The following is a 16,853-nucleotide window of genomic DNA, read 5'->3' on the forward strand; positions in this document are numbered from 1 at the left end:
TGACCTTGCGATCATTAGATGCCGGCTCTACCTTCTGAGCCACAGCCGCCCCATAAGCTCTGACTTTAACATCCCCATCTCCCCTCCAGGTGGGAAAGGCTTCATGTTCCGGGTGCAGGACCTGCGGGAGGGGGTGGTGGTGTACCACCACTCGGACAGCGACACCGCCCGCGACCACATCGTTTTCCGGATAACGGACGGCCGCCACAGCATCCGCCACAAGTTCCCCATCAACATCCTGCCCAAGGACGACACCCCGCCCTTCCTCATCAACAACGTGGCCTTCGAGGTGCAGGAGGGCGGGGCCGTGCTGGTGGAGGAGTACATGTTACTGGCCTCCGACCTGGACTCCAGCGACGACTACATCCTGTACCAGCTCGTGACCTCCCCCCGGGCGGGGGAGCTGGTGAAGAAGGGCTCTCCTCAGCAGACAGGTCAGGGGTCAAACTGTCTGACCGTGGGTTCGGAATCACAATCACTTTTATATTATACTTTTATCTCACTGTACAAGTACACAAGAGTCAAATTATTTGGCTTTGGTTCCTCGGTATTCAGATACAAAATCACAATAATAATAGTAAAGTAAATAAGTTAAATAAGTAATCCTACAGTAATCAAGTGATGGTTTTATAGTGGCTTCAATAGTGCAAAAATGCTGTGCAAAGTACAATGATATGACATGTAATCCAGTAGTGGTATGTTCATTTCTGTAGTGTGCGGTGTGGTGATGAATTAAGTTCAACCTAAGTTTGAACTAGGCTTCCTAGTTGCTCTGACGCTGTTTTGCTGTGGTCTGATGAGAAGCCAAAGCAGGTTTGGTGTCATTGTATATTGATCTCAAGAAGTCAATCAAATTAAAGCATGATCTGAAAGTCATATTATAATTTGAATGAATCCCCCACTTTGATCACAAATTAACGTAATGTAAAATGTACCCCGACCTTAGTTATGCATAGAGTCTCTTGATGGCCATCAATGCTTCTTGAAGCCATACTTAGGTAGAGGGTTACCCATAGGCACAGTGCCTAACTGTAGGCTCAGCTTACCCCTGCCCTAATCCTAACCTCAACCATTAGAGGTACATCATAAAACCGACCTTAGATCAGTGTCTACAGTGTCAACAATTGGGTTCACAGGCTTGAAATCATATTATAAATAACTATATCTCTATAACTGCAATTCTACTTCCATGATTGATTTGTCCCATAGGTATACCAGTGACGAGTTTCCTACAGAGAGACCTGTTCCTGGGGCTGATCTACTACAGACACTCTGGAGAGGAGCTGTTTGAAGACTCGTTTGAATTCACACTCTCAGACAACCACCAGCCTCCCAACCTATCCGAAAGACATGTACGTACTGTACTGTACATTAGCAAAGAATCAAGACAACAGGGCAATGCTTTTACAATGCTTTGGAATAGAACATCTGTCAGGGAAATTATGCTAGGATATATTTGACTAGATAATTTTTTGGGCCAAAAACATTATTTCAAGAACAAGATTGGATTCTATGCTTAGATGTATTATTATTATTATTATTATTATATTATATTATATATACTGTATATATATTATATATTATATATAATAATAATTATTATTATTATTATTAATATTGAAATAATGTGCTCAATTGTGCTACTCTCTGTCTACTATTGTGGTGCTCTCATTGTGCTATTCTCTGCCCCCCCCCTCGTAGACGGTGGTGGTCCACGTGTTCCCAGTGAAAGACCAGCTCCCGGTGGAGGTGGCGGGCAGCGTCCGCTCGCTCACGGTCAGAGAGACAGACGTGGTCTACCTCACCCAGGACCACCTCCATTTCAGGGACCCAGAGAACCCTGACACTGACCTCTCCTTCTTCATCACACAGCCCTGCTTCAGCCCCGGGTGAGGAAACGTCTTAATGACAATAATGATTATTATATTCAAAGCTTATTTATTGTTTGGTGAAATTGTCATTACACGCGGTCAGCTATCAAGTATGTCAAATGTAAAAGAAGATCCAGTTTCTATGACGGCCCCCTCGCTCTGCAACCACTCTCTCTCTCTCTCTCTCAACAACCTCTGCGCTCCCGCACCCATCCAACCAATCAGACTAGCTTAGCTGAGCCAATGTTCTCCGATGCAGTGGAGCTGAAAACTGGAATGAAACGCTGTGTTTGTGTGTGTGTGTCTGTGTGTGTGTGTGTGTGTGTGACTGACAGGGGGTAGAGATGACTCCTCACTTCATTGGCTGGAACGGAAGGGCGCTCTGAGGTTGTTGAGAGAGCAGTTGCAGAGCGAGGGGGATCGTAACGAGCTGGATCTTCTCTCAGTTTAACATTTTACAAACCGATAGCTGGCGTGTAATGGGTGGCAATTACACCAAACTATAATAAAAAAAGAATATTTTGTAGAAAGCTGCCTATTGCAGCTGTAATGTATATTATATACAGTACAGTATGGTCTATCGTTTACTATAATTAAGACCCTGACTTATAGTTAAGAATTGTATCACTGGTATGGTCTTATCTTTCTTTAAGTAAGGCTTTACTTTGAGCCCCAACATCTCAAATATCTACGTTGAATTTTTCCTGGTCTAGTCACATTGTCAGGAACTAGTCAGGGCCCTACTGTATAACATCTCATCTACGTAGAATTATTCCTGGTCTAAGCCCCGCGGTGGTGTAGCGGTCTACGCACTGGCCGCTAGTGCATGCTGCCCACCGGGGCCGGGGTTCGTATCCCGGCTCGCCAGATCCAGATATGGCCGAGGCACACGGGAAGCGGCATATTGGCCGGCCGCTTCCGAGGGCGGTATAGGAGTATTTCTGGACTAGGATCCGTCGCGCAACACCGCCCCCTGGGCGCCGGAATAACGGTACTGGGCTCGAGGAGCCAGTCAGCCTAGTCTGCCTGGCGGCCTCCTCTGGGACTGCCGGCCACGGGGTCGTGCGGCGGATCCTATGCAATAGGCAGGGGATAATTGGATGCTACGTTGGGTTAAATTGGCTACCAAATTGGGTGAAAAAGGGATAAAATCTGGGAGAAAAATTAAAAATAAAATAAAATTAAAATAAATCCTGGTCTAGTCACATTGTCAGGAACTAGTCAGGGCCCTACTGTATAACAACCACACTGCTACTGTACCACGTGTAGTCATGGAATATCGTGCTCCTCATTGGCAGGCTACCTGATGCAGGGCGGCTGTTCTACACTGACACTACCAACTCAATGAAGAAGGACCCCATGGTCCCTGTGTTAAAGTCTTTTACCCAGGTATCAGACATATATACACAATCTACATATGCATCTACATTACTGTGTGATTAATTAGGCATCATATCAAGACAATCCGTTTTAAACAAAACACTAAAGTACTGTGTACTGTAGTTTTTGTTTGGAACCTCATGACATATATAATCTCCCGCTAATGTCCAGGTTATATACAATACCAGGTTATAAAAGATTTAATCTGTATATTTTGTGCCATTGCATTAGATTTCATAAATACCTTTATCTGTTTGCTACATTTGTATGGATGTGATGTACAGTGCTTTGCAAAAGTATTCATCCCCCGTACCTGAAATTAATTTGCGTTGCACTGCTATGCATTTAACATGATTACATGTTATCATAAAGTCTATTACACTGGGCATTGCTAAACCTTAAGAAAGGCAACGCATCATCATTTTTCCTCGCAGTGGTGTCATTAGGCCTTAGTCCCAGGGCTACACCCCTGAATGTTTTATGAATCTACTATCTACTGTAGGTCTGTCTGTCTGTCTGTTTGTCTGTCTGTCTGCCTGTCTGTCTGCCTGCCTGCCTGCCTGCCTGTCTGTTTGTCTGCCTGTCTGTCTGTCTGTCTGTCTGTCTGTCACCTACTCCTGGCTGGATCCGAACGCCATCGGTGTACCCTCCCCCTCCCCCTCCCTCAACAAACAAAACATTTCTCATGCGTGCTTTCTGGGTTTAGATAATTAACCCCAATGTTTCAAGATCCTAACAACGCCTCCTCTGTTTCCCAGCATGCAGTGAACCACATGAAGGTCGCCTACATGCCGTCCATAGAGGACATCGGCCCAGAGCCGGTGTTCGTTCAGTTCGTCTTCTCAGTGGGCGACCACCACGGTGGCACCATCAGTGGCCTGGTCTTCAACATCACCGTCACCCCCGTGGACAACCAGGCTCCAGAGGTGACAGCATGCAATCATTTTTTAAATATATATATATGTGACACAGTCTGATCATTTGGTCCGCATGTCGGCAACCAATCAAAATGTTCAGACTTTTTGCCTTTTGAAACACGGAACTACGTTTCAACGTTGTTGAGAATCACAACACAAACTCGCTAGTCAAGCCAAAATACTGCACCGCAATGGATTGGGTGAGTAATCCCCACTGCTACCTAGTTAACTATAACACTACTTTACATTGTTAGCAGGCTCACGAAACAAGCTGTGTTAGTTGACTAGCGATGTGTCGTTGATTTTCAACAACGCGGAAATGTATCCAAAGTTTCCAAAAGAAAAGTCTGATCATTACATCAGATCCCGACATGAGGACCAAAGCATTAGAACGTGTCACATATATGTTTTTAGGGCATTTCTGCTTTATTTGGATAGAGACGTTAGAGATTGATAGGAAGGATGCGTGAGAGAGAGGAGGGATGACATGCAAGATATGTCAAGGGGTCGGAATCGAACTAGGAACCTTGCAATGATGCGGTACGTGCGCCCTATGCATGTAATTTAAGTGAATAGTGACCTTAATAGCGCATTGAGTTGCATCTTGTAAGAAATGCACTATACAAATAAAATTTGATTTGATTTGATGACTTAATGATATGATCATTAACATTTCTCCAAGCTTGGTATTAGCACCATAACACTACATTTCAGACCACACATTAAAGACTTTAGGACGACCTAAACTGACCCAAACTAGTCCCCTGTCGCCTGTCAGCAGTACTGTGTCGGTTGGAGATCAATTGAAATTCAGTCATAAATTAAATCAATTGAAATTCAGTCATAAATAAAAACCTGCCCATTTGATTTCATCCCCTTCCTGAATTGAAACGTAACTGCCCTACTTTCTTTCCCTCCCTCCCTCCATAGGCGTTCACCAACTTGCTGAGGTTGGAGGAGGGAGGCGGGGCGTTTGTGACGGAGGAGCACCTGCTGGTGCGGGACGGGGACAGTGTGGAGGACGGCCTCAGGGTGGGGGTGCAGAGGGAACCTTCCCACGGCAGGCTGGAGCTGCAGGGGCGTCGGCTCCACCAGGGGGACACCTTCACCCTGCAGGACCTCAGGGGGCTGAGGCTCAGGTAGGAGGACGCACCGTGGACACTCTGGGGACTGCTGCACTTATTCCAAAGCTCTTTACAATGACCTCTACAATTCACCCATTCACACACACGTTCATACACCAATGGCGGCCAAGCTACCATGCAAGGTGCCGGCCCGGCCCGCTCATTGGGAGCAATTTGGGGTTCAGTGTCTTGTCCCAGGACATCGCGACACGTGGGCCAGCTGGGGATCAAGCCGCCGAACCTTGCGCCAACCTTGCGATTATTACTGCTAATACTTTGTCAGGATGAGGATATAGTGTAGTAAGTTAGAGAGTCTGTTTTTGGCACACACTAAGGAAAATACATTTGGGTGATTATCAAATCCCTAATGGAGGCAGCTGACGGGGTCGGATATCAACTACTTCCATCTAGGATGTGCTGTGGTCCAAGTCAAACACCCTTGTGAAGCCACAGGGAAGAAAGGCCCTTTCTTTCCCTTTTGAATCCCAGCCCTGGTGAGGAGAGTCCCAGGAGAGTCTGGATGAGCCACGCTACTAGGGAGGAAGGAAGAGAACGCACCAAGGGAAGAGTGCAGGCCTAGACCTAGGACTTTTGTGGCCCTAAACAAGATTTTTAGTGTGTGGGTGTGTGTGTGTGGGTGTGTGTGTGTGTGTGTGTGTGTGTGTCCCTCCACGTTTTTGTTGACGGGTAGCAGAGTATTTGATTGACAGGTATTTTGTTGATGGGGGTGCAGAGTTTTTGATTGACAGGTGGTAGCTAAATCGACGGCAAAAGTGTGGCCTCCTCTAGCGGTTGTGGCCCTAAGCAAGCGCATAGACTGCTTATGCCAGCGGTTGGCGCTGAAAGACAGGGTTCCCACGGGTCCTTGAAATCCTTGAAATCCTTGAAAGTTTGTGAATTTGACAAAAAGAAATGAAGGTCTTAAAAGTTTTTGGAAATAGACATGGGTCATTGAAAGTGCTTGAATTCCCCTCTCTCTCTCCCTCTCTCTCTCTCCAAAAAAAAAAAAATGTTTTACTTAGCTCATCAACTAGTTCTGTCTCAAACTATGCCATGATGGGTCCTTGAATTTGAGGGAATTGAGTCTTGAAAGTCCTTGAAAGGTGCTTGAAAGGTGCTTGAAAGGTGCTTGAATTTGATGTTTCAGAAGGTGTGGGAACCCTGATCTGAGGATATACTGTACATGATGGAGTGTGAAACAGTAGGATGTAAGTGAAGAGCACTACAGGTGGACCAGTACTGTAGGGCAGTAGGATGTAAGTGAAGTGCACTACAGGTGGACCAGTACTGTAGGGCAGTAGGATGTAAGTGAAGTGCACTACAGGTGGACCAGTACTGTAGGGCAGTAGGATGTAAGTGAAGTGCACTACAGGTGGACCAGTACTGTAGGGCAGTAGGATGTAAGTGAAGTGCACTACAGGTGGACCAGTACTGTAGGGCAGTAGGATGTAAGTGAAGTGCACTACAGGTGGACCAGTACTGTAGGGCAGTAGGATGTAAGTGAAGTGCACTACAGGGGGACCAGTACTGTAGGGCAGTAGTAGGGTGAAGCATCTCTCCACCTGTCTGCGTAGGTACATCCATGATGACTCAGAGACAGTGGAGGACAGTGTTGGTCTCAGAGTGTCTGATGGAGTCAGCTCTGCTGATGTCGTCTTACCAATACAGGTGAGTGGACCAAAACCTGCCTGATGACATGCACACCCACACACGCACGTGGACACACACACACACACACACACACACACACACATTCCTGGGGAGGAAGAGGGAAAGCTGATAATGTTGAATTATGGGGCAAAAAGATTTAAAAAAAATATAGTGATGATTATGCAGATTAACATTAACATGACCAAAAAAATGACACACTGGTGTTTTTGCAATGCAAACATGACGTTGTGATAGACATCTTCACATTTTGGCATTTAGCAGACGCCTTTAATCAAAGCGACTGACAACAAATACATTTGTCTAAGTCAGTGAATCATCTATCCATCGGTCATCACAAGAAGAAGTAATCTCTGCTCAGACTAGGCGCCATTGGCAGTCATAATGCTAGAAGAAGAAAGAATTAAGTGTTTTTTTGTGTGTCTTTTTTTATAGTAGAGAAACTGTACAGTGGGGGGGGGGGGTAGAGGGGATGGATTAAGGTGTAGCCTTAACAGTCCCTCCTGAAACCTCTCCATCCCCTCTAGACGTTTCCAAACCAAAGGCAACGTTCTACATGTTGGCCACCTCTCCTCTTCCTCTCCTCTTCCTCTCCTCCACCTCTCCTCTCCTCCCTCTGCTCAGATCCTACCGGTGAACGATGAACCGCCCCAGCTGGGCCCAGGCCTGCGTGGGGGTCTCACCTGTGAGGAGGGGGGCCGGGTGCACGTCACAGCTGAGTACCTGTTTGCCACAGATGCAGACAGCGACGACGCCAGGCTGACGTACATGCTGGCCAGGACCCCCGGCCGAGGCGAGCTGCAGAGAGGGGGGGTCACGGTGGACAAGTTCTCCCAGCAGGACGTCCTCCAGGGCCTGATCTACTACGTACACACAGGTGAGGAGGAACAGGGTCCTACAAACCTCACAGACTTTTTCTTTTTCTTTTTCTGAATGGGCAGTCCCACTCATATTTTACATTTTTATTGGACAGATGTAATGAAGACAGACAGGAAAGTAAGGAGAAGAAGGGAGAGAGGGCATGTCAGCATGGCATGGGCCGGATTTGAACCCATGCCGACATGGGCACATGTGTGCACTGTAGACCGGTGCTAGACCACTGGACCAACCAAGGCCACAAACCTCACAGACTTGACATGTCAATAAGCGTGGCTGATCTAGAGCATTGGTGGGAGGTTAGACGTGAAAGACTGAACTAATGCATGAATCGATTAACGATTTGTTTATTTACATGTACAAGTGGCCTATGCGTCCCGTCCCTAACGTGGTTATTTTGACACACCGTAGCATCACTATCACAATACAATAATAACATAACAATAATTCAGCTTCAAGTAAAATACTGACAGATCTGACTAGAAGCAGGTCTAGACTAGGATTATTTTATTATTATCTTTCACTGTGTTACTAAAGAACATTTCTCCACGTGAGACGTTCAGTTTCAACTTTGCTAGCCGCCATGGTCCCCTGTGCTGTCTCTCCCTCTCATCCTTCTCCCATATATGAAATGCTTCGAAAAAAAACAGCAGTGATACTGCTGACTGACTGACTGACTACCGTTCTGACCAATAGGAGGAGAGATTGGACCCAACCCTGTGTCCGACTCGGTCACCCTCATCGTGTCAGACGGAGAGGCAGGGTCAACAGATAACTGCTGCCATGGCGATGACAGGCCCCCACCCGTCCCCCTCCACGGAACACTTCCAGTGTACGACCTCAACGTGACGGTGCTTCCTGTCAACGACAAGACGCCGACAGTAATCATGGGTAAACTTCAGCTCGGCTTCTGTGTCGGTTGGTGGGGGGGGGGGGGGGGCGGGGGTATGAGAGAGGTGCGCACTTCAGTGAGGAGGGCAGGGAATAGGACCACAGCCCTGGTCTCCCTTAGCCAGTGCTCCTCTATGGAGGCGGAGGGGGAGATGTATGTGTGTGTGTGTGTGTGTGTGTGTGTGTGTGTATGGAACAAGCTGTTACAAGATTCCTCATTGTCTCCGTTCCATTGTCAGGGGTTTTGGCTGATGTGGAATGGGTTTTCTATAATGTCTTTATGACAATCCCCTTCATGTGTGAGAACATGCACCCGGGCTAGGGAAGTAATTTTCTTCCTGTCCTCTGCGGTGCGTTCGTTGTGTGGCAGGTGGTGAGAGACACATCACTGTGGCAGAATCACTTAATCAGTCTCACACACACATCCTGCACTGGGAGTGGCAGCAGGGCAAGCATTGTGTCTTTTACGCACGCGGGCACACAGTGTCACACACACACACACACACACACACACACATACACGCATGCACACATGTGCATGTGCATGTACACACACACACACACACACACACACACACACACGCACACACGCACACGCACACACACACACACACACACACACACACACACACGCACACACACACACACACACACACACACACACATAAATACATACACAAATTCCTGGAGTTGGAATGCTCAACTGAGCCAGGAAAAGGGATTGGTCTGTAAAGCTCTGCCTGTGAAAGACGACTTTGCAGTTATCAATAGGGAACAGTGACCACTGGGAGAGAATGAGAGGGCTAAAGATAGCAACTAGGGAGGGGATGTAGGGGTGTGTGTGTGTGTGTGTGTGTGTGTGTGTGTGTGTGTGTGCGTGTTTGTGTGTGTGTCTGTTTGTGTCTGTTTGTGTGTGTGTGTGTGTGTGTGTGCGTGTGCGTGTGCTTGTGTGTGTGTTTCTGTTTGTGTGTGTGTGTGTGTGTGTGCGCATGCGCATGTGTGTTTGATCTCGCACATATATTTACAAATAAATAAATTGTGTGCGTGTGTGTGTGTGTGTGTGTGTGTGTGTTGGTGCGGGTAAACTGTAAGTGAAATCCATTCATTGCTGGTGTGTAGACAGTATCCTGTAAGGTTGCTGTGACTCCTCTCGTGTGCAGAGGGCACACACACACCTGGTTAGGATTACTAGCCCTACCGAGGGAAGGGAGGGGGAGCTAGCGTTAGCCAAACAGACACACCGCCACCGCGCCACGCAGACACCCACGGGAGCCGGCCGGACAATGAGGGTCTCAGCGAACAAAAGACAGAAAGCGCATCCCTCGCTCACAAAGGGAGACACGTCCAGGCCTCCCTCGTACCCTGCTCGCCGGCCAGATTAGCCATCCCTGCCCCATCGCAAGCAATGATCTGCTAATTCACTAATCCCAGGCAGGGAAGGAAGGAGGAGCGGGGGGGGGGGGTGTTGTTCCACCGCTACTGTACAGCCGCCCAGGACTACGGGGGGAGTAGAGGAGTCAGCGGGGGGTAAATGTAGTCGTCTAATTAATTTGCATTGAATAAAGACACCAGGCGGGCGTTAAGAGCCTTAACCCAGCAGAACAAGAGGGATCCAGGCTTTGCCTCTTTTCTTGTTCGTGGGGGGACGGATGAATGGTTTTATCACCTATATCCCAGACTGCTAGTTATTAACTTACACCCCCAAGTCCCCCCCCCCCCCCCCCCCCCGCCCCCATTCCACCGCGCCCCCCACCCCCTCCCGAAGCCCCAGCCAGTCCTGGGTCTCTATTCATTATTTATCAGTGCTGTAAATGGGCACAGATGCCAGTGGGCATGGGCATGATGGCTTTATCAGCGCCCAGGTGGCAGCGGGCTGGCCAAGAACCCAAGGAAAGGAGGGAGAGAGAGAGAGAGAGAGAGGGGGGGGTGGGGGGGAGGATGGATGGATTGACAGAGGTTTAGACTAGCATTGGATGGGTGGATGGAGAGTGGAGGGATGGAGGGATGGGTGGGTGGGTGGGTGGGTGGGTGGGTGGGTGGGAGGATGGATGGATGGATGTTTGGATGTTTGGATGGATGGATGTTTGGATGGAGAGATGGATGGATGTTTGGATGGAGAGATGGATGGATGGATGGAGGGATGGAGAGATGGATTGATGGAGGGATGGAGAGATGGATGGATGGAGGGATGGAGAGATGGATGGATGGAGGGATGGAGAGATGGATGGATGGAGGGATGGAGAGATGGATGGATGCACAGATTTTGCAGTGCACTGTATCAGTCTTTCTTTTTATGTAAATAAGAAGAAGTGAAAAAAAGTGGAAAAAATAACTTAAGATAAATAAATAATTAAACGAGTTGAGACTGAGTGCATGATTACATATACACATGATTATAAATATGCATGTAGAGGCTTGTTTGTTGTAAACTGTAAAATAGCTAATAACGACCTAGATAACTGAACAGTACAAATGGGGTATGTGAAACAACCTTGTCCCAGTGTACTTACGCACACACACACACACACACACACGCACGCACACACACACACACACACACACACACACACGCACGCACACACACACACACACACACACACACACACACACACACACACACACACACTCACACACACACACACACACACACACACACACACACATACACACACACCCGTATACCAACATACACTTATACTTCTATACATATACAGATACATTTATCCACGCACACAGGCACGCAATCAATAATATATAATAGGCATGCATATCGATAATATATAATACATTACATTGCAACTGATCATCTAAATATTGAATAAAAGGCTGCCACACTTCAGAAAATCAGTTGGTAAGACCTTGAGCAGTATATCTTAATTTTTTAAAGGTTTAAGATGATGCATCAATACTTCTTTGACCCTGTTGGGTATTCTGTCATGCTCTGTCTGTCCCTGGCAGGTGACATGTTTGTGGTGGACGAGGGCTCCTCAGCCTGTCTGTGTGGGGGGGTGCTGGGGGCCTCGGACCCTGACAGCATCCCAGACGACCTGCTCTTCCTCCTGGAGACCACGCCGCAGCGGGGCTTCCTGGAGAACACGCTGCCCTCGCCCGGGGCCGAGAAGAGCAACGCGGGGCTGAGAGTGGGTCAGTGAGGAGGCCTCGTGTCTACCTTCTGCTAGCATATCAGCCCAATAGAGCCAGCCTCTCAGGTCTTCTGACGCTGGTTTTCTCTGTGTACCACATGTACAAAAGAAGAGATTTGGTGAGGCTGCATTCTCATTTTGTGCGCCCAGGTTGTGGAATGCACTGCCAGTTTACATTAGGGATGCAACCTCAGCAAATTATGTTCAAGTCAAGACTAAAAACCCATCTTTTTAATATTGCCTTTAAATGACTAAATAATTAAATTATGATTATATAATGATTGGAGCACTTTGAGCTAGTTTTGACGCCTTTATCCAAAGTGACTTACAACAAGTACATTTGTCTAAGTAAGTGAATCATTTATCCGTCAGTCATAGCAAGAAAAAGTAATCTATGCTCAGGCCAGGGGCCATTGGCAGTCATAATGCTAGAAGATTTTTGTTTTATTATTAATTATTATAGTAGAGACATTGTACAGGGTGGTAGATGGGATGATGAGGTCTCAGGAGGGACATGTAGGATGTAGCCTGTAGAGATGCGTCTTTAGTCTACGGTGGAATGCAAACTTTTATTTTTTTATGCAAAAACGTATGCAAACATTTTAAAATGTTTGGCATTTGGCAGAGGCCTTATTCCAAAGCGACTTACAATCAATACATTTGAATACTAAGCAAGTGAATCATCAATCCACCAGTCGTAGCAGGAAGAGTAATCCAGCTCAGGCCCGGGGCCCTTGATAGAAGGAAAAACCTTCTTCTATGACCTTCTAAACCAATTTTTTTTACACTGGAGAAACAGAGAAACAGTACAAGGGGGGCAATAGAAGTTTTTAGGGACACAGTAGAGGGGAAAAGCGGGTGTCTTCAGGAGACGCAGTGCTGAGGGGCAGAAGATGTCTCAGGAGGAGCAGTTAAGGTTCTCCACCTTTCTCTCCTCTGACCTCTGACCCCCTCACTGTTCTCTCTGGTCCCAGTCTCCTTCAGCCTCCTCCACCTCAGCGCAGGCTACATCAACTACGTCCAGGCAGACCACCAGGGGACGGAACCCACCGTGGACCAGTTTATGGTCAGCGTGAGTGACGGAGTGCACAAGTCCGCCCCCGTCCCCTTCTATGTCATCATCAACCCCACCAATGACGAGACGCCCTCCTTGCTGCTCAGCAACTTCTCTGTGAGTTTACTCTCTGGAACTTTCCGGAGTCTTTCTTAGATCTGTTCCGATTCTTTGAAAATGCATCCTGCAGTTCACCCTCGCCTGCAGTTGCTGTGGAGTTATTACTAATCTGACATTACTGGGTTGATGTTATGTATGTTATATAGTGGAATCTTGCCACTATATCTTGGAACCGTTTTCTTATTGGTGATGACTTAATTTTGCGATGTATTTGTGTGGAGCTGAAGCTTTCATCCACTCCCTCTTTCATGTATCTTTCACCCTATCTATCTATCTAACTATCTGTCTGTCTGTCTGTCTGTCTATCTGTCTATCTGTCTATCTGTCTATCTGTCTGCCTGTCTGTCTATCTATCTGTCTGTCTGTCTGTCTGTCTGTCTATCTGTCTGTCTGCCTGTCTGTCTGTCTATCTATCTATCTAACTATCTGTCTGTCTGTCTGTCTGTCTGTCTGTCTGTCTGTCTATCTGTCTATCTGTCTATCTGTCTGCCTGTCTATCTATCTATCTGTCTGTCTGTCTGTCTGTCTGTCTATCTATCTATCTATCTCTCCATCTATCTATCTATCTATCTATCTATCTCTCCATCTATCTATCTATCTATCTATCTATCTATCTATCTATCTATCTGTCTATCTGTCTCTCCTCCCAGGTGATTGAGGGAGGTATGAAGGACCTGAGTCCTGTCATCTTTAACGCCTTTGACCTGGACGCCCCTGAGGACATTCTGACCTTCACAGTGTTGACCCCTCCAGCCCACGGCAGCCTGCTGAACGGCATCTACGGGGGGGAGATGAGTCGCTACAAGGACATGGGCGCTAAACTCCTCCAGCAGAGCCTGCTGGTGCACTCCTTCACCATGCAGGAGCTGAGGAAAGGTGAGGAGACGTAATCAGTGCTGTACTAGTCCAAAAGCCTTTTGAGTCCAAAAGACAACCTAGTCTAAAAAGCCTTTTGAGTTGTTGTCAGGTTGAACCAATCAGACCTGATTCCTATCAGTTACAGAGTCAAATGACACTAATACATATTCAAACATTCCCAAAGAGATGCAATCACACAGACGCAAACCACAGGTTACTCGACATCAAAGTGAGACAGTTCCTTTGTCTGAACGGTTACGATGGCTATTTGGGGGAAGGGATTGAAAGAAGGAACCCCCAGACTTGATTTGTCCGCCTTCAGAAACGTCTGATCTACAAGAGTGCCTATAGGTAGCGGAAGCAGGGCCGCCGCTACATGCACGCAAGATTTTCCCAGAAGACAACTACTACTCAATTGTGCTTAACACGAGAACAGCCATGGGTGGGGTCATTTGACCCTGTGAGTAAAATAATATTTGTATATCTTTGCACTCGATCAAATTTCAGGACCCTCCTTTCATGACTTTTCCTAGATATGTGCGTTCTACCACTCAGTATCCTTACTCATATCAGGATAAGCTAATATAAAGCTATGTTGCTGTTTTTCTGTGTAGTAGGGTTAGGGTTAGGGCTAAATTACAAATCGGCCAACTAGTGGTCGTTGTGTTTAAGTAGCAGCTTCCCATTGTAAAGACTGGTAATTTGACCCCCGAGGCGGCTCTAATAAGTAGGTAAAAAGGCACAGATGTTCTAGTGTTATGGCCAGCAGCGGCCCTGACTAAAGGTAGCAGTTGACCCTCACTGTATGAGATACTAATTGATCATAATTAAGCCTGGAGTTATGTTATGTTTTCTTGCACTGGAGACAAACATATAGAACTATAGCCATTCAGATCCACAACCAACCATCAGAGAAGAACTTATGTATCTATCTTTATTTCGTATTTTTATCCATTTTATTTTAGCCTATTATTCAATTGTCACTTTATTTTATTATTTTATTTATTTTATCTATCTCTATCTATGTCTGTTTTGAGATCGTCAGAGAGCGTTGATTTTACAGCAAATCTTTTTACTCTTTTTTACTTTTAAAAATGTACGTGATTATTTGTTTTTAAGCTCAAGGAAGTTAGATACATTCTTTTATCTTTCATACAGTTTTTTTATAATTCACTGTGTATTAAATTAGTCATGAGTTCATTAGATGGCCAGCATACTTAAACATGTTTAAAAATAACACAAAAATGATTTGGAAATAAAATAATCTGTTGCTGCCAGTTGAACTACTTCTCGATCTGGCCTTGTCTTACAATTCAGTCAATACTTGAATGTTGCCACGGTATACCAAAAGGATTGTCTGTAAACTGATAACTGTTATTGGTGCCATTTTCCATTGAAATCCCCCCATTTAGATTTTCACCACAAATACAACACCCTTCAAAAGCTTATGCTTTGTGAAATAATGAATATTAACACATGTAAAGACCCAGTAAACCTAAACATCTTCTCTTATTCTTTGTATTCCAATTACATTCGTCACGCTTCTGCACACAAAGGCAGTTTGAACGTGTTACACCGCTACAACAACGTGACGTAACTGATGTCCAACATCCTCCTCACACGTCTTTATTAAGTTATTATGAACTCCTTTTTTCCAGTGTGTCTTCTGTTAGTCTTTGTTCCTTTATGGGAGTACAAGGTTGTTGTTTATGGATGGGGGGTACTTACAGGCATAGTGTCCCATTACAAGGCCAGCCAGCCAGCCAGCCTGCCCTGTCCTACCCTGCCCTGTCTGTCCTCCCCTGCCACCCACCTCCCCCTCCCCCCTCCTGGGCCTTCCAGAGGTCTGCTGTTTGTTGTCGTCGCCGGGCGCTAGCCCCTTGCTGAACAGATGTTGGAGACAGAGGTCGCAGAGCGCCTGTGGTGCTGCTGCCTCCCCTGCAAAAAGGTCCTTCCAACTGCTCTCTCTCTCTCTCTCTCTCTCTCTCCCTCCCCCTCTCCCCCTCTCCAACTCTCCCTGTCCCTTGGTGCGCAATTACCTCTCAGCCACTGTGCACTCTGAGTGTTCAGTGACTGTACATCTCATGCGTGTACACACACGAACGCACGCACACACGCACGCACACACACACACACACACACACACACACACACACACACACACACACACACACACACACACACACGCACACACACACACACACACACACACAGTTCTCCTTGTTAACCTGCTCAGCAGACGCATAGAAACGTGGGTGAACATGGCATTAGCTCAGTCGGATGGGTGTAATGGCTGTTTGGCAAAAAAAAAAAGACCATGGTGGTGATTGTCCCTGTGGATGACCTTTGACCTAGCTTGCAGTGTGGGATGTGTTGCAGCAGCGTGGTCACACCATGCATATGGTGACATCTGATGGTCATGTTCATACTGCTCTGCCAGACTTTAGTTTAAACAGTAGGAACTGTAAATCGCATTGAATCGATTCTGAAAAGCTCATCTCTATCATTAAAGTCAGAATGTGAAATATTTGGATTCAATATGTTTTTGTTTTTTTCAACTTTAATGTCAGTGTTACAGTAATATACACACCACTTTACTTAACTTTAGAGCATGACGGAATGTATATATACGAAAACACCCCTGAAAAAAACCTGCGAACCCTCCTGTTCACCCTCTCTCCCTGACCCTTCCCCTCCCGCCTCTCCCCCCCCTGCCCCCTCATCCGCAGGAATGAAGATCATGTACATGCACGATGACACGGAAACCCTCAAGGACACTTTCACCATGCAGCTGACAGATGGCGTGCACACAGTCCAGGGGACAGCGCGGGTCCGTGTCTTACCAGTCAATGATGAAAAACCCCGGCTGCTAAAGTAAGGACGCCTTGGGACAAAACTGGGAACCAAGGAGGCGGACGGAGGGGAGGGGAGGGGAGGGAAAGATGAGGGCG

At 46.7% G+C, this 16,853-nt stretch overlaps 1 protein-coding gene across 1 annotated transcript in view; it reads left to right on the forward strand.

Moving 5' to 3' along the window:
• The window catches only part of frem1b (Fras1 related extracellular matrix 1b), a gene marked incomplete at both ends in the record, with an annotated part of 41,939 nt that overhangs the window by 7,854 nt on the left and 17,232 nt on the right, over window positions 1–16,853 (forward strand). The window contains 13 exons of the mRNA XM_080529421.1: window positions 90–434; window positions 1,210–1,352; window positions 1,702–1,889; window positions 3,170–3,260; window positions 4,010–4,177; window positions 5,099–5,307; window positions 6,867–6,960; window positions 7,585–7,837; window positions 8,533–8,727; window positions 11,686–11,871; window positions 12,845–13,041; window positions 13,695–13,920; window positions 16,632–16,776. Of these exons, the coding sequence (XP_080385547.1) occupies window positions 90–434; window positions 1,210–1,352; window positions 1,702–1,889; window positions 3,170–3,260; window positions 4,010–4,177; window positions 5,099–5,307; window positions 6,867–6,960; window positions 7,585–7,837; window positions 8,533–8,727; window positions 11,686–11,871; window positions 12,845–13,041; window positions 13,695–13,920; window positions 16,632–16,776 (2,440 nt within the window). The remainder of the gene's footprint in view (window positions 1–89; window positions 435–1,209; window positions 1,353–1,701; window positions 1,890–3,169; window positions 3,261–4,009; window positions 4,178–5,098; window positions 5,308–6,866; window positions 6,961–7,584; window positions 7,838–8,532; window positions 8,728–11,685; window positions 11,872–12,844; window positions 13,042–13,694; window positions 13,921–16,631; window positions 16,777–16,853) is intronic.

The sequence above is a fragment of the Nansenia antarctica genome (assembly GCF_963989245.1).
Source record: "Nansenia antarctica genome assembly, chromosome: 1".
Lineage (NCBI taxonomy): Eukaryota > Metazoa > Chordata > Actinopteri > Argentiniformes > Microstomatidae > Nansenia > Nansenia antarctica.